This window comes from Dermacentor albipictus, chromosome 1 (assembly GCF_038994185.2).
Source record: "Dermacentor albipictus isolate Rhodes 1998 colony chromosome 1, USDA_Dalb.pri_finalv2, whole genome shotgun sequence".
NCBI lineage: Eukaryota > Metazoa > Arthropoda > Arachnida > Ixodida > Ixodidae > Dermacentor > Dermacentor albipictus.
The window spans coordinates 157,382,546-157,398,957 of NC_091821.1; the positions used below are offsets into that span (position 1 = coordinate 157,382,546).

General features: G+C 43.3%; 1 protein-coding gene across 5 annotated transcripts in view; it reads left to right on the plus strand.

Moving 5' to 3' along the window:
• The window catches only part of LOC135916573 (golgin subfamily A member 2-like), a 154,117-nt gene extending 142,113 nt beyond the window's left edge, over positions 1–12,004 (plus strand). For 4 of the 5 annotated variants that reach the window (XM_065450006.1, XM_065450009.2, XM_065450008.1 and 1 more), the window contains 2 exons: positions 3,167–3,388; positions 9,792–12,004. In XM_065450006.1, the coding sequence (XP_065306078.1) occupies positions 3,167–3,372 (206 nt within the window). In that variant the 3' untranslated portion in view covers positions 3,373–3,388; positions 9,792–12,004. The remainder of the gene's footprint in view (positions 1–3,166; positions 3,389–9,791) is intronic. The other variant, XM_065450007.2, reaches the window with a different exon arrangement.
• The last annotated feature ends 4,408 nt before the right edge of the window (positions 12,005–16,412 follow it).

Below are 16,412 nucleotides of genomic sequence, written 5' to 3' on the forward strand. Positions count from 1 at the left end.
TCTTTTTTTCTAAAACACCTGTGGGAAGTGCTTAACCTGAGTGGCCGCAGGATCTCGGGAGCGGGAGATGTTGCAGCCGCTCAGGTCGAGTGTCTAGCATGTTCCTTTCTCGCGCTACCTGCATGCGAGCCGTCTTCTTCTTCACCGGCTCTGTAGGCGATAGTCGCACTGCTACAGGGCCCTCCTCATAGTGCAAAGCACAATTGAAGTAAAGTCCAGTGGCAAAGTCTAGATACAGGAGTCTAGGTATAGTGTGCAGATGGTATCGTTGTTGGTAGTGTCAGGTTCATGCAATCTGGGAGAGATGTACCAGGCAGCAACGGCAGCGTAAGTTGTGAGCGAGGCACAGTCACAGCAATGCCGTAGTGTGAAATTATGACCTGCCACAGGTATCTTGCAGATGCCTGGGCCTGGTAGATGTCAGAGCTCCGAAAGAAGACCATCCGGCAGCTCGTGACTTGCGTGGAGATAGCACAAGCATTGGTCTCTTACGTTGTTGACTTGGGAGTGATTTGCGAGCTGAAGGAACCGGATGGCAGAGCTGCTCCTGCAAAACTTCGGTAGACCATTCATCCGCGGAAGGTGCAAGCACAGAACACTGCAAGGCTCGCCTGCTGTTGCTTGCTGTGAAATCTCAGATGCCGATAGCATCAGGGTTGTGGTGGTCGCTGAAGGCATCACGAAAGTTGTGCTTGTAGCGTCACTGTGTCTGCGAGTGTGAAATTTACGGCTAGTGGAGCCGGCGGGAGACCCTCTTGATCGGTGATGAGTGAGATGCCCCCAAGGAATATCCAAGGAAGGAGAGCGGCAGGCTGTAGAGTACCTGAAAGCACTTACGTTTGGCCCAGTGAATTCCTTGGAAAGAGTCGTCTCGCAGCTGCCTTTGAGATGGGGAAAACGCTCACGGACCGAGTAGAAGTTTGATGCTGGGGCCGGCGCATGCTGACAATTGGCATGGGTGGATGCAGGATGACAAGACGCAGAATGACACGACAGTTCAAATGGCGAGAGCTGTTGTGACTGAGTGCTCAAGGTGGTGTAGTGAGCAAGGACGGCTGCCCGCAAGTCGTCGTAGAAGTCGGAGCCAGGGGGTGGCAGCTGGAGCCTGGAACACAGCCGGAGCCTGGAACCTTATTTATAGGGAAGTGGCTGCCCAGCTGTATGAACCAGATGTCCAGCATGTCGATGTAGAATTCCCACCACCCCACAACCACGGGATGTCTGCCTGACCACCATGAGGCCACATCACTCTCACCTTGGTAGAGTTGGTGCGTTGACGCTGGCATGGCTGGGCTTGTTTGTCTAGTGCCACCAATTTGCGTTAGGGCGGTGCAAAGGGGAAGCTGCTGTGGCCACGATATATTTAGGCCAACCAGCCATGGTGCCGCGGGATCTCGGGAGCGGCAGATGCCGCAGCTGCTAAGGTCGAGCGTTTAGCGTGTTCCTTTCTCGTGCTACCTACATGTGAGCCGTCTTCTTCTTTGCCGGCTCTGGAGGCGATAGTCGCACCACTACACACTCATTTAGAAGCCCGTTTTGACTAGAAAGATCATTTGAATTGGCTAGTCAAGATATGCACTTACACTCTGAAAAGTAATAGATACCTTGGCCAAGAGGCCTGGACTTTTGAAACTAGACTATGACATCCTGACTAAATCAATAGCTTAAATGTCCGAGAGCCATGGCACTAGCAATTGTGGTTGGTTTTTGTTGAGCTTTGTGTCCCAGCCATTAGGAAAAGTTGAGAAATGTTAACTGCGAATGCTGGTAAGCTGTGAAGCATGCATATACACCTCCTTTATAATAGAAGAAAGTTTTATTAGTAGCATGTTTTCTTGAAATCAAGACACTGCTGCCACAACTGCATGTGCTATCTCAAAGATCTGGCGCCATGCATTGTGCTCAGTGCAGAAGTCTGTGGGCCGAGGGAATGCGCTTACCAGTGCAACGCAAGCAGCTCACCAGAGCAAGTTGCACTTTTGCTGCTGAGCACAACATCGCGGGTTGGATTCCCAGTCATGGTGGCCTTATTCCGATGAGGGTAGAATGCAAAAACACTCATGCACCATGCTTAGGGTTTGTGTGAAAGAAAACAAAGTGATCAAAATTAATTCAGAGCCTTTTCATTACAGCCTCCCTCATAGCCCACTGTGCACCTTTGGAATGTTAAACCTCGCAATATAATTGTTGCACTTTTGTTTTATGTTTGAGGCTATAGACCCGTTGCGATCATTTTACCAGGTGTGACTGTCTACAAGTGGATTGCACTTATAGCTGAATTGAGCGATCGAGGTCTGAATATAAAATACACACTGGTTGTCATATTCTTTGCATCCCATAAATATCCTTACTGTGGGACATTAGAGCTGTGCTCATTCTCGGAATCATGCTTGCGGACATGCACACCTCTAGATTTTTCCAACAAGTATTTCTGGCGCAGCACAATGGCAGATCTGTGTGCTTGGTTCCAAGATGGTTGAAACTGGTAATGCCACCTCTAGTTGTAGGAGCTGCATGCAACTTGAAATGTAGTCCTAATTTAGCACTGTACAAGCTCCGAGCTCCGTCAGTGATGTTGTCGATTCTCTTCTGCAGATTCTGTGTAGGAGTTGAAGGTATATGAGCAGAGCGTAAGCATGCAAAAATAGCAAAGAAGCAGCGAAAGACAAGCAGACTTTTATTCTGTTTGGCTGCGTGGCAAAGTACAAGGCAGCCCTGTTTCCGTGATTGTAGCACACTATTGTTACACCAGCTAAATTGGTAGGCAGTAGTCTTGGAGACGGGGAAACAACACATGCATTTTGAAATAGTGTCAGTTACATTTGCAAACGTCATGCTTTTCTGAAAATAAAAAATTTTTGTGTAAATGGCTCTGGTGAATTACTCGTTGAACATGTTTGTTTTGTCAGGTAGGTTCCAGATGATGGACAGTGTGTGTAGATTCTTACGTATGATGGCAAATGTTTGAAATGCATTACAGAATTATATATGTATGGGTTATTTCTTATTTATTTAATGGTTATTTACATGTTTTGTGAACACTGACCAACCTTCACAAATTTTTGTACCTGTGGACATGTTGCAGATTTCTTACGACGTATAATTTATGTGGGGCATGGGTGAAGTAATATGATAGATCTAATCTGTGCTCTTCTGATATTTGCAGATGCTCTTCAAAATGGACCAAATGCTGGAGATACTGGAAGCAAACCTTTTAATGGCTCCTCAGATGAGGTGCAGGAAGATGTCACTGCGAAAAAAATTATGCATCTGTTGACTGAGATTGAAAGCTCAAGTGCTGTTGATGGCTCACCTGTTCCGGACACCTTCCATCCATGCCCTGTGTGCTCAGGACGTTTGCTGACTGTCTAGGTACAAACTGAAGCAGGTTTGTTTTTTGTTAAGTACTGCTGAAAAACATTTTGATTGCTACAACATGGATATAAACCAGGGGTTCTCAAACTAGGTTCTGCGGATCCCAGGGGTTCCACTGTGGGGGATCTCACCTGTTCTCTTGGGACAAAGGAACGACAATGCAGTAGTGCAAACAATCACAAGGGCATTTATTGCACTTTTCATAGATCAATGTCTGCTAGCTGAGTTGCTATCTACAAAACATGCCGATGGGCACGCAACAAATCACGGAAGTCCGACTCACCGCGACCGGATAGCGAGCGAATATGTTCGCTCCATGCTGGACTGCAACGCCTGGTCGTTCGCGCGTACACGTTCACGTGAACGGTGGCACGTTCGAACGAGGCCTCGCGAGACAATCTCGCAGAAGCATGGATCGGCGCACGCGCGGAACATCCGCGCCACGTGCCGATCCCAAGCCAAAAGGAAGAGCCTTCTCCTTTTTGCGCCCAAGTAACCTTGCCGTTAGGGGGCGTTAGCAGAGCAACACTCGCGCCATCGCTCGCAATGCGCTTCAACCGGACCTACTGCCGCTATCACCGAGCCTCGCGGCAAAGCCGGATTACAGGAGACAGGAGCTATGCGGGAAAACAACATATCAGGGTACATGCGAGAGTCGCGCATCCCCACACCGCGAACATCTTAAAGTTACACGAGCAGTCAAAACGAATCCGATGACATTCTGTTCTTTCCTCATTCATTTCCACAATTTATCACATTAGAGAAAAAATTTGCATGGCATTTTGGATTTAATGAAGCCATCGCTCCCCACATCCACACTTGGGTAATCTGCAACCAGCAAGGGACCCATGCAGCAGCAGTGCTGAAGACTTGTTATTGTGCGACTTGCAAGCCCACAGTGGCCACACTGAGTGCCTTTAATTTGTGTTCAGGAGGGCAGTTTGTAACACATGAGCAGGAATCTGAAGTTCTGCAAGCTGAGAGCCACTTATCTGCCTGGTTGATTCTTGTTGCTGATGCATGACGATATTGACCATGCAAATGGACACGCGGGAAGTGTTCGTGCATTATTTCTGGCTCAGATGTGTCAGTGTAGGCATGGCCAGTTTTGATACAGGCTCGTTTGCTACCGCACTATTTCGGTTCCACAATAAAAATGCGCGTCAGGGACACTGCTGCATGCCAGCCGATGCAATTATTTTGGCTTAGTGTTGCGATCAGTATATCGGACCATTCTGCAGCACGAGTGTTATGTAATGATTCTTTACAAAAAGTAAATTAAGCTTTTGTGCGTCCGACACTTCGTTTGTGGCCATGCAGAACCAAGAGCGTTAGCCGTATGGTCGCTGAGGGCTGCATTATGGTGCCGGGAGTGGCACAGGAAAAAAAGAGGCCACTTGTCTATGTATCGAGAGTGATGAGGAAACTATGATGAAATTTGTGTGCGATGCTCGTTCACCTCGGTGCTAGTATCTTTGTCGCATTGGACTGGAGCATGGGCCATGCTGCCATGCACCCAGTTAAGTCACGCTTCTGTGTTTTGGAACTTCGCATGCAGCCTCCTTTTAGGGCAACCGAGTGTTCATTGTGACAGTACAGCACTTGTGAAAAATGTTCATTAGATCTGGACGCAGTTTCAATAGGCAAGGTCAGAAAATAATAAAGGCAGCAAAATGTGGTTATTACAACCGACAATTCATTATATCTGGGATCGTTAGTGGGTTCAACTGTATATGAGCCATAGCATTTTTTTTTTATTCAAGCCAAGCTGAGTGATAGGATATACGAGTAGTGCTATTATTCACTCTTCCAGGGTCAATTTTTTTCTCCATATGCGACCGCCCAAGGACGATTTTTTTGTACTGCAGATTTAAATCCTTCAGAGGGACCTATTTAAAAAAAATTTACCGTAATTTTCCCAGGGTGATCGTAAAGTGAAAAATAAAAAATATTTTGCGTTGGTATATATGTACTGTTCATTCATGAATAACACAATAAGAAAAGTAAATAAACTTACAAGAATTAAAAATTTGATCCATTGTTATACACATAGTTCAAGGCTTAGAAAATGCGTACACTAAAATATTTCACAAGTCTCAAATGTTCCTGCTCTTGCACTAATATTTACGTCCATACCATAATCGAACTGCATGAGTGCACTCAAGAAAAATGTGTGGTTGTGTGCCTGTCAAAAAAGCAAAATGTTTGACAAAATTCTGCTAATCTTCATCTTATTGCCTACCAGAGGCGATTAGTTCTTGCGAGTCTCCAAAGAAAAAAAAAAGAAACACATGTACGGCGGCATCCTTCGTGTGCGCACCCCTGTGAGCAATAAACGAGCGAGTAACAGGCGGTCACTCTGAGCGATTAGTAACGAGATGGCCATCAGTTTTGCGAACACAAGAAGCCCAAACTGCCTGTGGTACAAAACCCAAACTAACTGCTGCTCATCCAAGCTCGCCAATGCGCGAGCGGTAGTACATGTATATAGATGCACCGGAGCAAACCATGCAACGAAAACGCAAGAGAGGGAGGTGCAAGATAAAAATTCCCTGTATTCCTACATACTGGCAACACATGCTAGGAAAGAAAAAGTTGGGAAATTAGCACGCTTTTTAAATGTACAGGCGGCACCATAAATATACGGCATCAACCATTTTGGACTTGTTCGATGCACCATATACTTACGTCATTGACTCTGAAAGGGTTAAGGTCTATTCGATTCAACCAAGTTTCTGTGCAACTTTTGCATGTATTTAAGGTGCACTGCACCTTGTTCCTTGATTGTCCGAGGTACCGCAGTGCAACACAAACGGCACCGCCTGCACCTTTTCATTTCTGGTGCCATGCACCTTTTCTGAATAGAACCTATTGTAGCGGATGGCACCCATCTACGGCACAATTAGCCAATGGCTTTTTGTTTCTCACAGGGAGACCACTGAACTCAAGGTAGTCACTCGCAATCTTGCGCATGTACAAAAGCACTCATGCGCCGCAATGAAATGAGAGATGGCACAATTCTGCCACTCTACTGATTGCCACAAAGGCAATGCTGCTTGTTAGCGTGAACTTTTTAACTTCATAATATGCATAGAAAAAAGCGGAAACATATATGTAACATAAAGAGTGCGATTTTAAACAATAATTATGCTGCACTTGATGACTGAATGGCTTACATACAGTAATCTCTTAGACTACATCTCAAGTACCAAGGTATCACCGCCAGTTTGTACCACTTGTCATTTTTTTCGACTTTCTGTGCCAATTTAAAACTGTAATTTCAAGTACTCAAATTGCAAACAGCATGCTCGATTCTATCATATCATAGTCACTTTATTTCTACCAGCATCTCTAGACACATTCTAGGCTGTTGCGAGTCCCTTTAAGGTGGTATGGTAGGGTATATGGTACATGTTAGTTTTAACGTAATATTTTAGAAACGGCTGCAGATATTCGCATCAAATTTCACGCACTTACAAAAGATGCTCTTGGGTACAACAAGAGACACTTTGTTTGTGTCTAGATGGTTTGCCTTTCCTGTAGCCCACTACCAAAACTTCAGGTGTGTTTAATTATTTGATGTACCTTTTCTCTGCAGTCACACAGAGAAATGTGATGATAGTACATGTTGTTATTCTAAATACCCATAGGTTACATCTGAACTAAAGAGATATCATATCCACCTTGGAGTCTGCACCGAAAAAAATATCTCTCCTTGCACAAAGCCACAAGGGGGTTTCCTTGCAGTGTAAATTTTCGCAGTGTTATCATCAGATATTTTTTTAGTTCAGAATATTTATGACTGGTTGTTGTACATGTGTACAAAGTTTCACTGGAATGGATGAATACTTTCTGAGAAAAGGTACATTGAATTTGACAAATTCATAAATATGCAATTTGAGAAAAATGAAGTTTTATGTTCGAATACTGCTTGTGGATGCTAAAAATGCCCCAGGAGAATATATTTCACTGCTGACTTTCTTGCAGGTGTCTCCAAAACCCTCCATTGTGTTCCTTTTTATCCGTCATCCTACCTTGCTCTCGGCAGAGTCATAGAATTCTGCCCTGTCAACGCGCTCTTTGTCCATCCTGTCGAGGGCAATATTACAAAACAGACCTGGAACAATTCCAAGTGCCTCCAGAATAGCTTTTCGTGCAGAATTACCGTCATTGTAGTAGGCTACAGCATTGTTAGTTGCTGTCTTCAATGTGTACGTTTTCTTAGGGCAGCGGCACCAGATGAGTTGGTTGAGCGACGCATTGGTGTTCTGTGTTTGTCCATGAATACATTTGCTCAGAAAACTGATTACCTTTGAAAGTTCTCTTTCTGTTCCATTTGCTTGACGATCGTGCCATCTTCTGGGCAAGTAATATGCTTGAAACTCGAAACAGAGGCGACCACGACCACGTAAGCAAAAGCAAGAGTTTGACGCAATATAGCTCTTTTCTACAAAGGACTATTACGTCAAACTATTGCTTCAAGTTAAAAAATTCGACTTTGCTCCTCTGCCATCTGCTAGCCGCCCGGTTAGCTCAGATGGTAGACTGGCTTCCCCAGAAAGGCGGTGGTCCCGGGTTCGAGGCCCGGACTAGAACGAATTTTTCATCAACTGCGATGCTTTCCTTACGAGGAACTTGTATGGGATTCCTTTGTGGCAATTGCTACGATTGGGTGGATGTCTCATTTTCTTTTAATTAACATATGATTTTTAGTACAAATCATTTACTTACCACACACACACACACACACACACACACACACACACACACACACACACACACACACACACACACACACACACGCACGCGCGCACACACACACACACACACACACACACACACACACACACACACACACACTAGCAAAAAAAAACCACGCCATAACGAAGAAAACCGTGAACGACAACGATAAACAAACCAGCCTCTGCCTGCCATTTTTAAACGCCAGGGTACAGGGCACACTTTGGCGCGACATTTGAACCGCTTTGAGCGGGCGTTCGAGGTTGCGCTTCCACAGGTTTGTTCCTCATAGTGCAGTCACTTTTTCTGTGCCAAAACTGCAAATTCGATATTTGGGGGGTTTACCTTACCATACCCCTTTAATGAATCCTTATAGTGAGTTTGTATAAACACATCGGTGGAAAGAGGGAGGGGTTCCATGGCACTCACGGAAAGCTGGTGGGTTTCCTCAAGGCCACAAAGTTTGAGAACTCCTGAATTATAAACAACACTTAGTTGAACAAAAATTGTATAAACAGAAGTATTTTTGCTACTTTGGCAGGTTTCCTTAGCTAGCCATGATTTATTTTACTGATCTGGAATTACTATGGGGATGTCCCCAGCTTATGAAGAATGTAGTCAAATCACTGAGCCCACCAATCACTTATGGGTGAAAGCTACAATGATACGTGTAAGTAATGTCATCTCTACAGCAACAGCAATATCTGTAAGAGTTAAAGTTGCACAGGAAGTTTTCCTCTTGCATCCTGGCATATAGCACTGCAATATGGAATTCAGTTAGGTTAGCTGCAGAGAGGTGAAGCCTTAGCTAATCTATTCCCTTAGCTGCTATTTGGCAGTGCTTGTGAGTCCCCAACCTGCAGGTGCTATTTGTTGGTGCAGGAATGTGAGGTTGGTGTAGGGACCATCACTATTGCTGCTCCTTTGTGTGCTGATTGTAGCGTTTGAACTTATGTACAAAATAATTTTTTTATCTTTTGTAATACTATTTTTTCCTTATGCATATTAACTGTTGTTAAACTTTTTCTTTTCTTTCTTCTTTTTCCTTTTTCCAGCTGAAGTGTTATGTGAATTATGGCAAAGAGTGATGTCTGTCACTGCAGGGTCTCCCCTCACCCCACTTTTTTTTTAAACGCTTTGTTAAAACTTTGTTATATCAGCATAGTGATAGCTGTGGCAAAGAATTTGTGAAGCTCAGACTGAGAAAAATTATATATATATATTACATTGTGATTTTTTGTTTGATCTGAGGCTCATTAGATTGGGGTTTGGCTGTATGTATGATCAGAGCTGAGCCAATAGGCTGTGCACTGTGGTTCACATATCCACTCTCACTAACCTTCATGTGTAGTAGCACTCTGTGCAAAATCTCATGTGAATTGCCATTGATGTTGATGTGCGCAAATAGGTGTACATTTGCTAGGCTATCCAGGTGCCTTTTTGGCTTCTTTACCAAAATTTTTTTCTTTTGTCATTTCTTTGTTATAGCAGTCCTCTAAATGGTTTAACTTGCTGTGACATTGGCAGCAATGATGATTATGTCAGGAACACATTTTGGGTCTAACTACAAGAATGATACAGGCCCAAATTTGACAAATTTCAACAATGGCAGTGTGAGGCTGATGTATTGTAACGTTTCACCCTCTCCTTCCTCTCTTTCTTTTTTCCATGTTCAGTTTCATCCATGTTGGATGTCCTGGAAGACGCAAAGGTTTACCTTAAACACACTAAACGCACAGAAGTGTTCCGGTGCAGTCGTCCCAGTCACAGAGGAACATTCCATCAGTGGCTATTGTTCATAAAGTGTAACACAGGGCTCGAAAGAGCTGGAAGGTGGACAGCCACAGTGCCTTGAATGTTTTAGTATGTTGTTGATAGTGTATGTTTCTTCAAGCCCTTCAAAGTGCTATACATTTGCCTCAGTTGTCTCCATTGCTTAACTGCTTGGCTGAGCTATGAGTCACTTTGCTCTGTGCAGATAATTGCATGTGGAGCCAGTTTAGCTAATGCAGACGAAAATTATAGGACTCGCAAATCTTTGAAAGTGTGTTTTAGTGGCACCAAGTATTTGATGTGCTTTTGATAATTTTCTTCTCATATCATAAAGCCTTGCAAGATTTTGGACCGGTTCAACAGAAAATAACTTCAAGCTTTAGTGAACACTATACAGAAGCATTGAAGGTTTTTTTTGTTGATCTCCTGAAGGCGATTTCAACGAAGATGTTACATGCCTTAATAATACCGAAGAAAACTAGGGGAGAAATGTGCTGGGTAACTGCAAAAAGTTTGCCAACTAGATTGTGTGCATATTTTATGTTATAAACACATTAGTTATATTTATTTACTCAGCCAATGAGGTTAATAGCGGCGAAGCAGTTATATTTTGAAATTGAATGCTGTGGAACTCGTCAAAGTAAATAGAAGTTCTTGAAGCATACATACCATGTATGCTACATGATACAGTAGGCGCCAACAGCAACCTGTTGGACTTGTTAACCAAGTTTCTTCCAAGAGAAAGCATGCAATATATTTGCTTTATTCTGTCAAGTTTTTTCACACAATTTTTTTATTTCAGAAGTGTGTACAGTAAAGTTTACCACTTACATTAATTCATCCAGAACATTGAAGGGGAAAAAAAAAAACCTTTTAAAGAAAGTTTTCTATTAAAACATGTTATAAATATATATTTGTTCAAACACACAATGATCAAACGAATTAAATTACTTTGTAAAATGCATGAGTGACCTGCACCAGTAGGTAATAGAAAGCAAAGTAAGAGTTCTGTGACCCAGATGGGTAAGACTCTTTAGCAATATTAATACTGATCCTTCAATTAATATGACACTTGTTGCTTTGCTAGGTAGAGCTCTTTGATATGTGCCACTGCTTTCTGATTTATAACTTGCACCAAGGGCTATATATTGTAATTTTTTTTTTACCTCATTCACCCTTCATCATTTGCTTGCATGCTGCTGTTGTGGCCTCTCAGCCTCAAATGACAATAAAATGACAGAATTGAAGGAATAGAACTGTTACAAAATACGACCCCAGTTTCTGTTTTCTTAATATCCTTTTCCTTGATTTCTGGTTCCTCAATTTTTACTTTCGAAAGTTTTCGCTTGTTTCCAGAAAAGTTTAGAACAAGACATGCATCACTTCTGCTCGACAGTGGAAGCTGAGCATGTGAATAAGGAAAGGACATGGGGGAATGATGATGGCAAGTTCGTAATAGCTTACCTGATCAGCACAAACTTAATGCAAAAAATTAAGGTATTGGCATGAGTGCAACATTGGTTTGAATTTTTTTTTTCTAGTTCAAGATATTTGTATATCTACTGTGAAGATTACAGAAACCATATTTATCCTCTTTGCAGCTTATTGCTTCCACTTCAACTCTATAGGTATCGATTTGGAACTCAAGATAGCTTTTTTGTTGCCAGGTCATTAAATACAGATGCTGATGCCTGTTATATTAAAGTGTCATAAACGATGCTATTTTTGTACTCTTTCTATACCGACCGGTCCTGTAAAGTTGACTGTACTGATGCTGTTTCAGCGTTCTGGAGAGTTGTGCAGCTGATTATTTCTCATGTAGTCTAAGCATAAGTCATAGTGTGACTTGATTGTGTGCATGAAGGTGCAGAGCTGTGATCTTGTGAAGATGCTTTGCAATTTGCGAACAGTAAAATGTGTAAGAAATTTATACTGAATATATTGGCAGCCTTAGTTTGAAGTGTTCATTCATTAGTCCTGTTCATTATTTGCAGTTTTTGCAGTATGCAAGTTCAGGTACATTATTTTTGTTGCAACTTCTATTGTCCATTTCAGTTTCTGTTCATTGCTTTTTGTATATGTGTGAAGGTTTAATAAATTCATAATATGAGAGTTACTACTGCTGCTATTTAAACTCGGCAATGTAGACTTTTATTGTCTCTATATTCACTGTTGTTCTGCATAACCAGCCTGAAAAATTTGTGGGGCCGCAACATTCCTATGGGCACGGATTACCAACAAAGCTGTTTAGGCTGCATACATAGGCTACATACATTATGAAATTGTACATTTTTTTCATACGGCATCACACTACGCTACACAAGCGCCACCGCAGTCACCACATCACTCATGCACCTGCTGCAACCGCTGCTGCAGCCATGCCGGCACCTCTGACGCATGTGACACTATAACTACAGAAGCGCAGACCACGTGCACAGGTGCCATCGCCACACTCTTTCCCCCTCTCATTATTTGTCAAACAGGATACATATATAAAACGTCCAGGGTACCCCCCTGGAAACGGCCCACTGTTGCACCATCTCTAGGATCGGCCCACGCATTCCTGTCCTTGCGCCGTGATGTAGATATAAGCCGGCCAGGGTACCCCTCCCCCCATGCCCCCCACGAACAGCCCAGTATTTCACTATCTCCGGGATTGGCCCATGCATTCCTGCCCACAGGCTGTGATGCATACATAAGGAAGCCAGGGTACCCCCCCTGGGAATGCATGCAGGGGATGTGTGCATACGGGGGCTAGAAATACACAGCTTTGTTGTAAAACTGACATATAGCGAGTTAAGTTAGATGCAGTCACATTGTTGTGCTCATGATGTGCTTGTAGCCACATCTATGTGGGAGAAACGTATCAAAACTCTTTGGCAGCTCTTCGACAAAGCATGGGCCTGACAGTTAAGCTTTCGTAGTGTGAAATAGGAACCACCTCATTGTTACTTTAGGCCGCATGGTTAGAAGGCAACAAGATTGAAACTGTGGACAGCACTATAAAAACTATTTTAAATGCATGCTAGCCAGAAACCAAAAAACAAGTGTGCCTTTTTCTCGTACTTGTGAGTTCTTAACAAGATTTAATTTCTTATTAAACTGAAGAGGTGCTACTTCTTGTTGAATTAAGACATAAAAGGGAAAGCAACCTTGTCACTTGGACTCGAGGAGAGAGAAAATGCATTTCAAGGTCTGAAAACTATAATAAGCTCTAGACTTATTGTGAGAGTGCCTAACGCTTGAAAGGAATTTTTCCTCCTCACAGATGCCTCTGACAAGGGCATAGGTGTAGTTCTTATGCTAGAATACAGTGTTGTTCTTTATTCTGTTTCATATGCGAGCAGGAAGCTTCTTTCACATGAAACTCTATATTCTGCAATTGAAAGAGAATGCTTAGCATTACCACCTTTTTCTTTAGATAACTACACTGACAATCTAAATAGAATAGCAGCCTCTGTTGAACTTGTCGCAGGCTAAGCAAGTTAAAGGGGCTCTGAAACACTCTTTGAATATAGCAAAAAAATTTTCCCGATCTGTCGTAGGGGCTACTGCGAACATGTGGAATATATATATCTGCACTGCATGCAGCAGGAAATTTACAATCTCGTGCCAAAAACAGCAAAAAATTGCTCTCACTTCAGCAGTGCCATCATGCAGTGTCATCGAAAGCAGCTGGACCAGTAGCATTCTCAGTAATGCATAATCGCTAATTTTGAATTAAATAAATTAAAAACGTGTTTGCGATCTGAAAAACAGAAAAATTATTTCATCTTTGCACTCGGATTTGGCGTACCTGCATCAGCTGCGCGTGGCCTCCGAGGTGGTAGCGGCGTGCTGCGTAGCGTAGTTTACTGCGGCTCTCCAAGGGCAGCACAACGAGCCCTTTTGCCACCGTGACACTCAACTGTTGGCTGGGGCTTTGCCCTCTCTACTTCTCCACTGTGTAGCTCCCATTATGCTCGCGGAGATAAAAAGAGAGAGGAAGCCAGGTATTGGTGCGATAGCTCCACTTAGAGTTGAAGGATTTGAAAAATTTTTTGTGGCATGAGATTCGCGAGACGACGTCCTTTAATAATGAGGCCATACTATGATTAACTAAAAAAGTGTTTCAGGGCCCCTTTAAATATAGAGTTATTTCATTGAGTTGAGTTGTTCAAGAATTTTCTTTCAAAGTCGAGTACACAAGAGGCTCAGAAAATCTTGTTGCTGATTATTTGAGTAGGTCATGATTGTCTAGCGATGGTTCTCTTACTTGGAGGGTTCATAATATGCATTTTCTCTTGTTTGTTCACTTGGGTAATGTATGTATGTTGCCGAAATTGTGTAGTGTTTCTGTTCTACATGTGCATGTCCGTCATCTCGTATTTTTTTTTTTTTTTCCTGGGGACGAGAACTTTTTAAAAAGGCTGTCTTCAAAAAAGGTCCCGTCATGGACACCAATTTTGAGATGATATTCTCTATGCAGTCGTTGCAGACGAAAGTGACTAGCCATGGTACATGGTTATAATTTCAAGGTTCGAATTTTTCTAGTTTGCGATGGAGACAGAGCCTCAGTTGCAAAGAAGACAATGAAGGCAGTTGTGACGCAATACCGAAACATCTAAAAAGATTCAGTGGCGATTTCGCAGTAAATGGAAGAGAAATGCATTAGGCATTACGTTGCACCTCTTTGAAGTCCAAGATCCACGATTTAAACAGCGTTCACCACATTGCAAAGTGTTGTTCAGGAGCTCACTTGACACACGCTTTGCTTTTTTGAGGAACAAAGTGCAGCTGACAATGATTCAAAGAAGACCACCATCAGCTCCACTACTATATACGAGGTACTGCCCAAAAATTCTGGGAATTAAGTCGTAAAAAAATTTTGTTCACCATAATGCCTAATCAGCACTGTCTCCTTCAAAGTAGTCCCCTTGATCATGTATACACTGATCCCAGCGTTTCTGCCACGATTCCATGCACTTGTGGAACTCTCCAAGCAACGGTGTGTTGAGGACCGCCTGGGATTCTGACTGGATCTCTTCCAACAGTGTGAAACCCACGTCCTTTCAGCCTCAACTAGCTTCAAATTTGCGAAGAAAAAGTCGCAAGGGGCGAGGTCAGGTGAATAGGGTGGGTGCAAAAGTACTGTGGTTTATTTGGAAGTCGGGAACTGTCAAACAAGTGATGCGTAGCGGGCATGTCGTCGTGATGAAGAAGCAAATTGTAATTTTTCCACTTCTCTTGATGTTTCCGACGAATGCCGTCTCCTAAATGCCTCAAAACGACACAGTAAAGCTTGCTATTCACGGTTTGTCCAGGAGGTATGAATTCCTTGCAGACAATTCCATGTAGGTAAAAAAAAAAAAGAACAATGAGCGTGGACTTCACTGTGCCACGAACATGACGTGCCTTTTTCGGCCGCGGGGAAATTGGCGACTTCCACTGCAACGACTGCTGTTCGGTTTCAGGATCATAGCCATAAACCCATGTCTCAACCCCACTGGAGAAGAATGTGGGATTGTCTCTGACTTGTTACTTCAGTTCAATAAAGACAGAAACGCGGTGCAGCTTCTGTTCACCACTGAGCAGTCTTGGCACGAATTTTGCAGCAATGTGCCTCATGTTCAATACATCCGACAAAATTAGCTAAACTGTGCCGTATGATTGTCCTACAATGTTGCAGACATCGTTCACAGTTAGCCTGTGATATCTAAGGATAGCCTTACGAACTTCCGCTATCGTTTGCAGGGTTGTGCTCGTTGATGGGCGTCCGGAATGTTCGTCGTCAACACACATTCGACCCTCTTTGAAGTGTTTATACCATAAAAAAGTCCTGCTTAGGCTCATGGTGTCGACTCCAAAAAGTGTTCTCTAGCATGCGATGAGTTTCTGCCACAGTTTCGCTAAGTTTAAAACAAAACTTGATGCAAATGCTCTGCTCCTTGAAGTCTGCCATATTGGTTGCCAAGAAATGTGCCAAATCAGTGAAACATTGCGTTGCAAAACAACACTTCGCAAGACATTACTTCTTCTCAGATGCAAGTAGTTCAGCACACTGATCCACAAGGCATACTGCTAGCTACATCTAGCAGGGGAATTGTGTACCACACTCAGTTTGTCCGTGCTTTTTAAATTCCCAGAACCTCTCTCGCTCTCTCTCTCTCACACACACACACACACACACACACACACACACACACACACACACACACACACACACACATATTGTTACGGTGAAGGGAAGGAAGAAGTTGGATTAGACTAGACGAAGACGAAGTCTGGCAGTTGCCTGAACGCCATTAACATCAGTTGTAAATATACATTATTTTACGCTCGTGTGCCTGCTTTCTTCCTGCAACATTTTGGTGGAAGGTGCGGGGTACAATCACGGAACTTCGCAGCGGACATCATCTACCTGCCGCCACAATGGCAAATCAACCGACACAAGCGACAACGCCTCAGCAACCCGTGCCAACGGTCATCCTCACTCATCCGCGGGACCCAGGGACATTTTGTGGCACAGACAACGCCGACGTCGA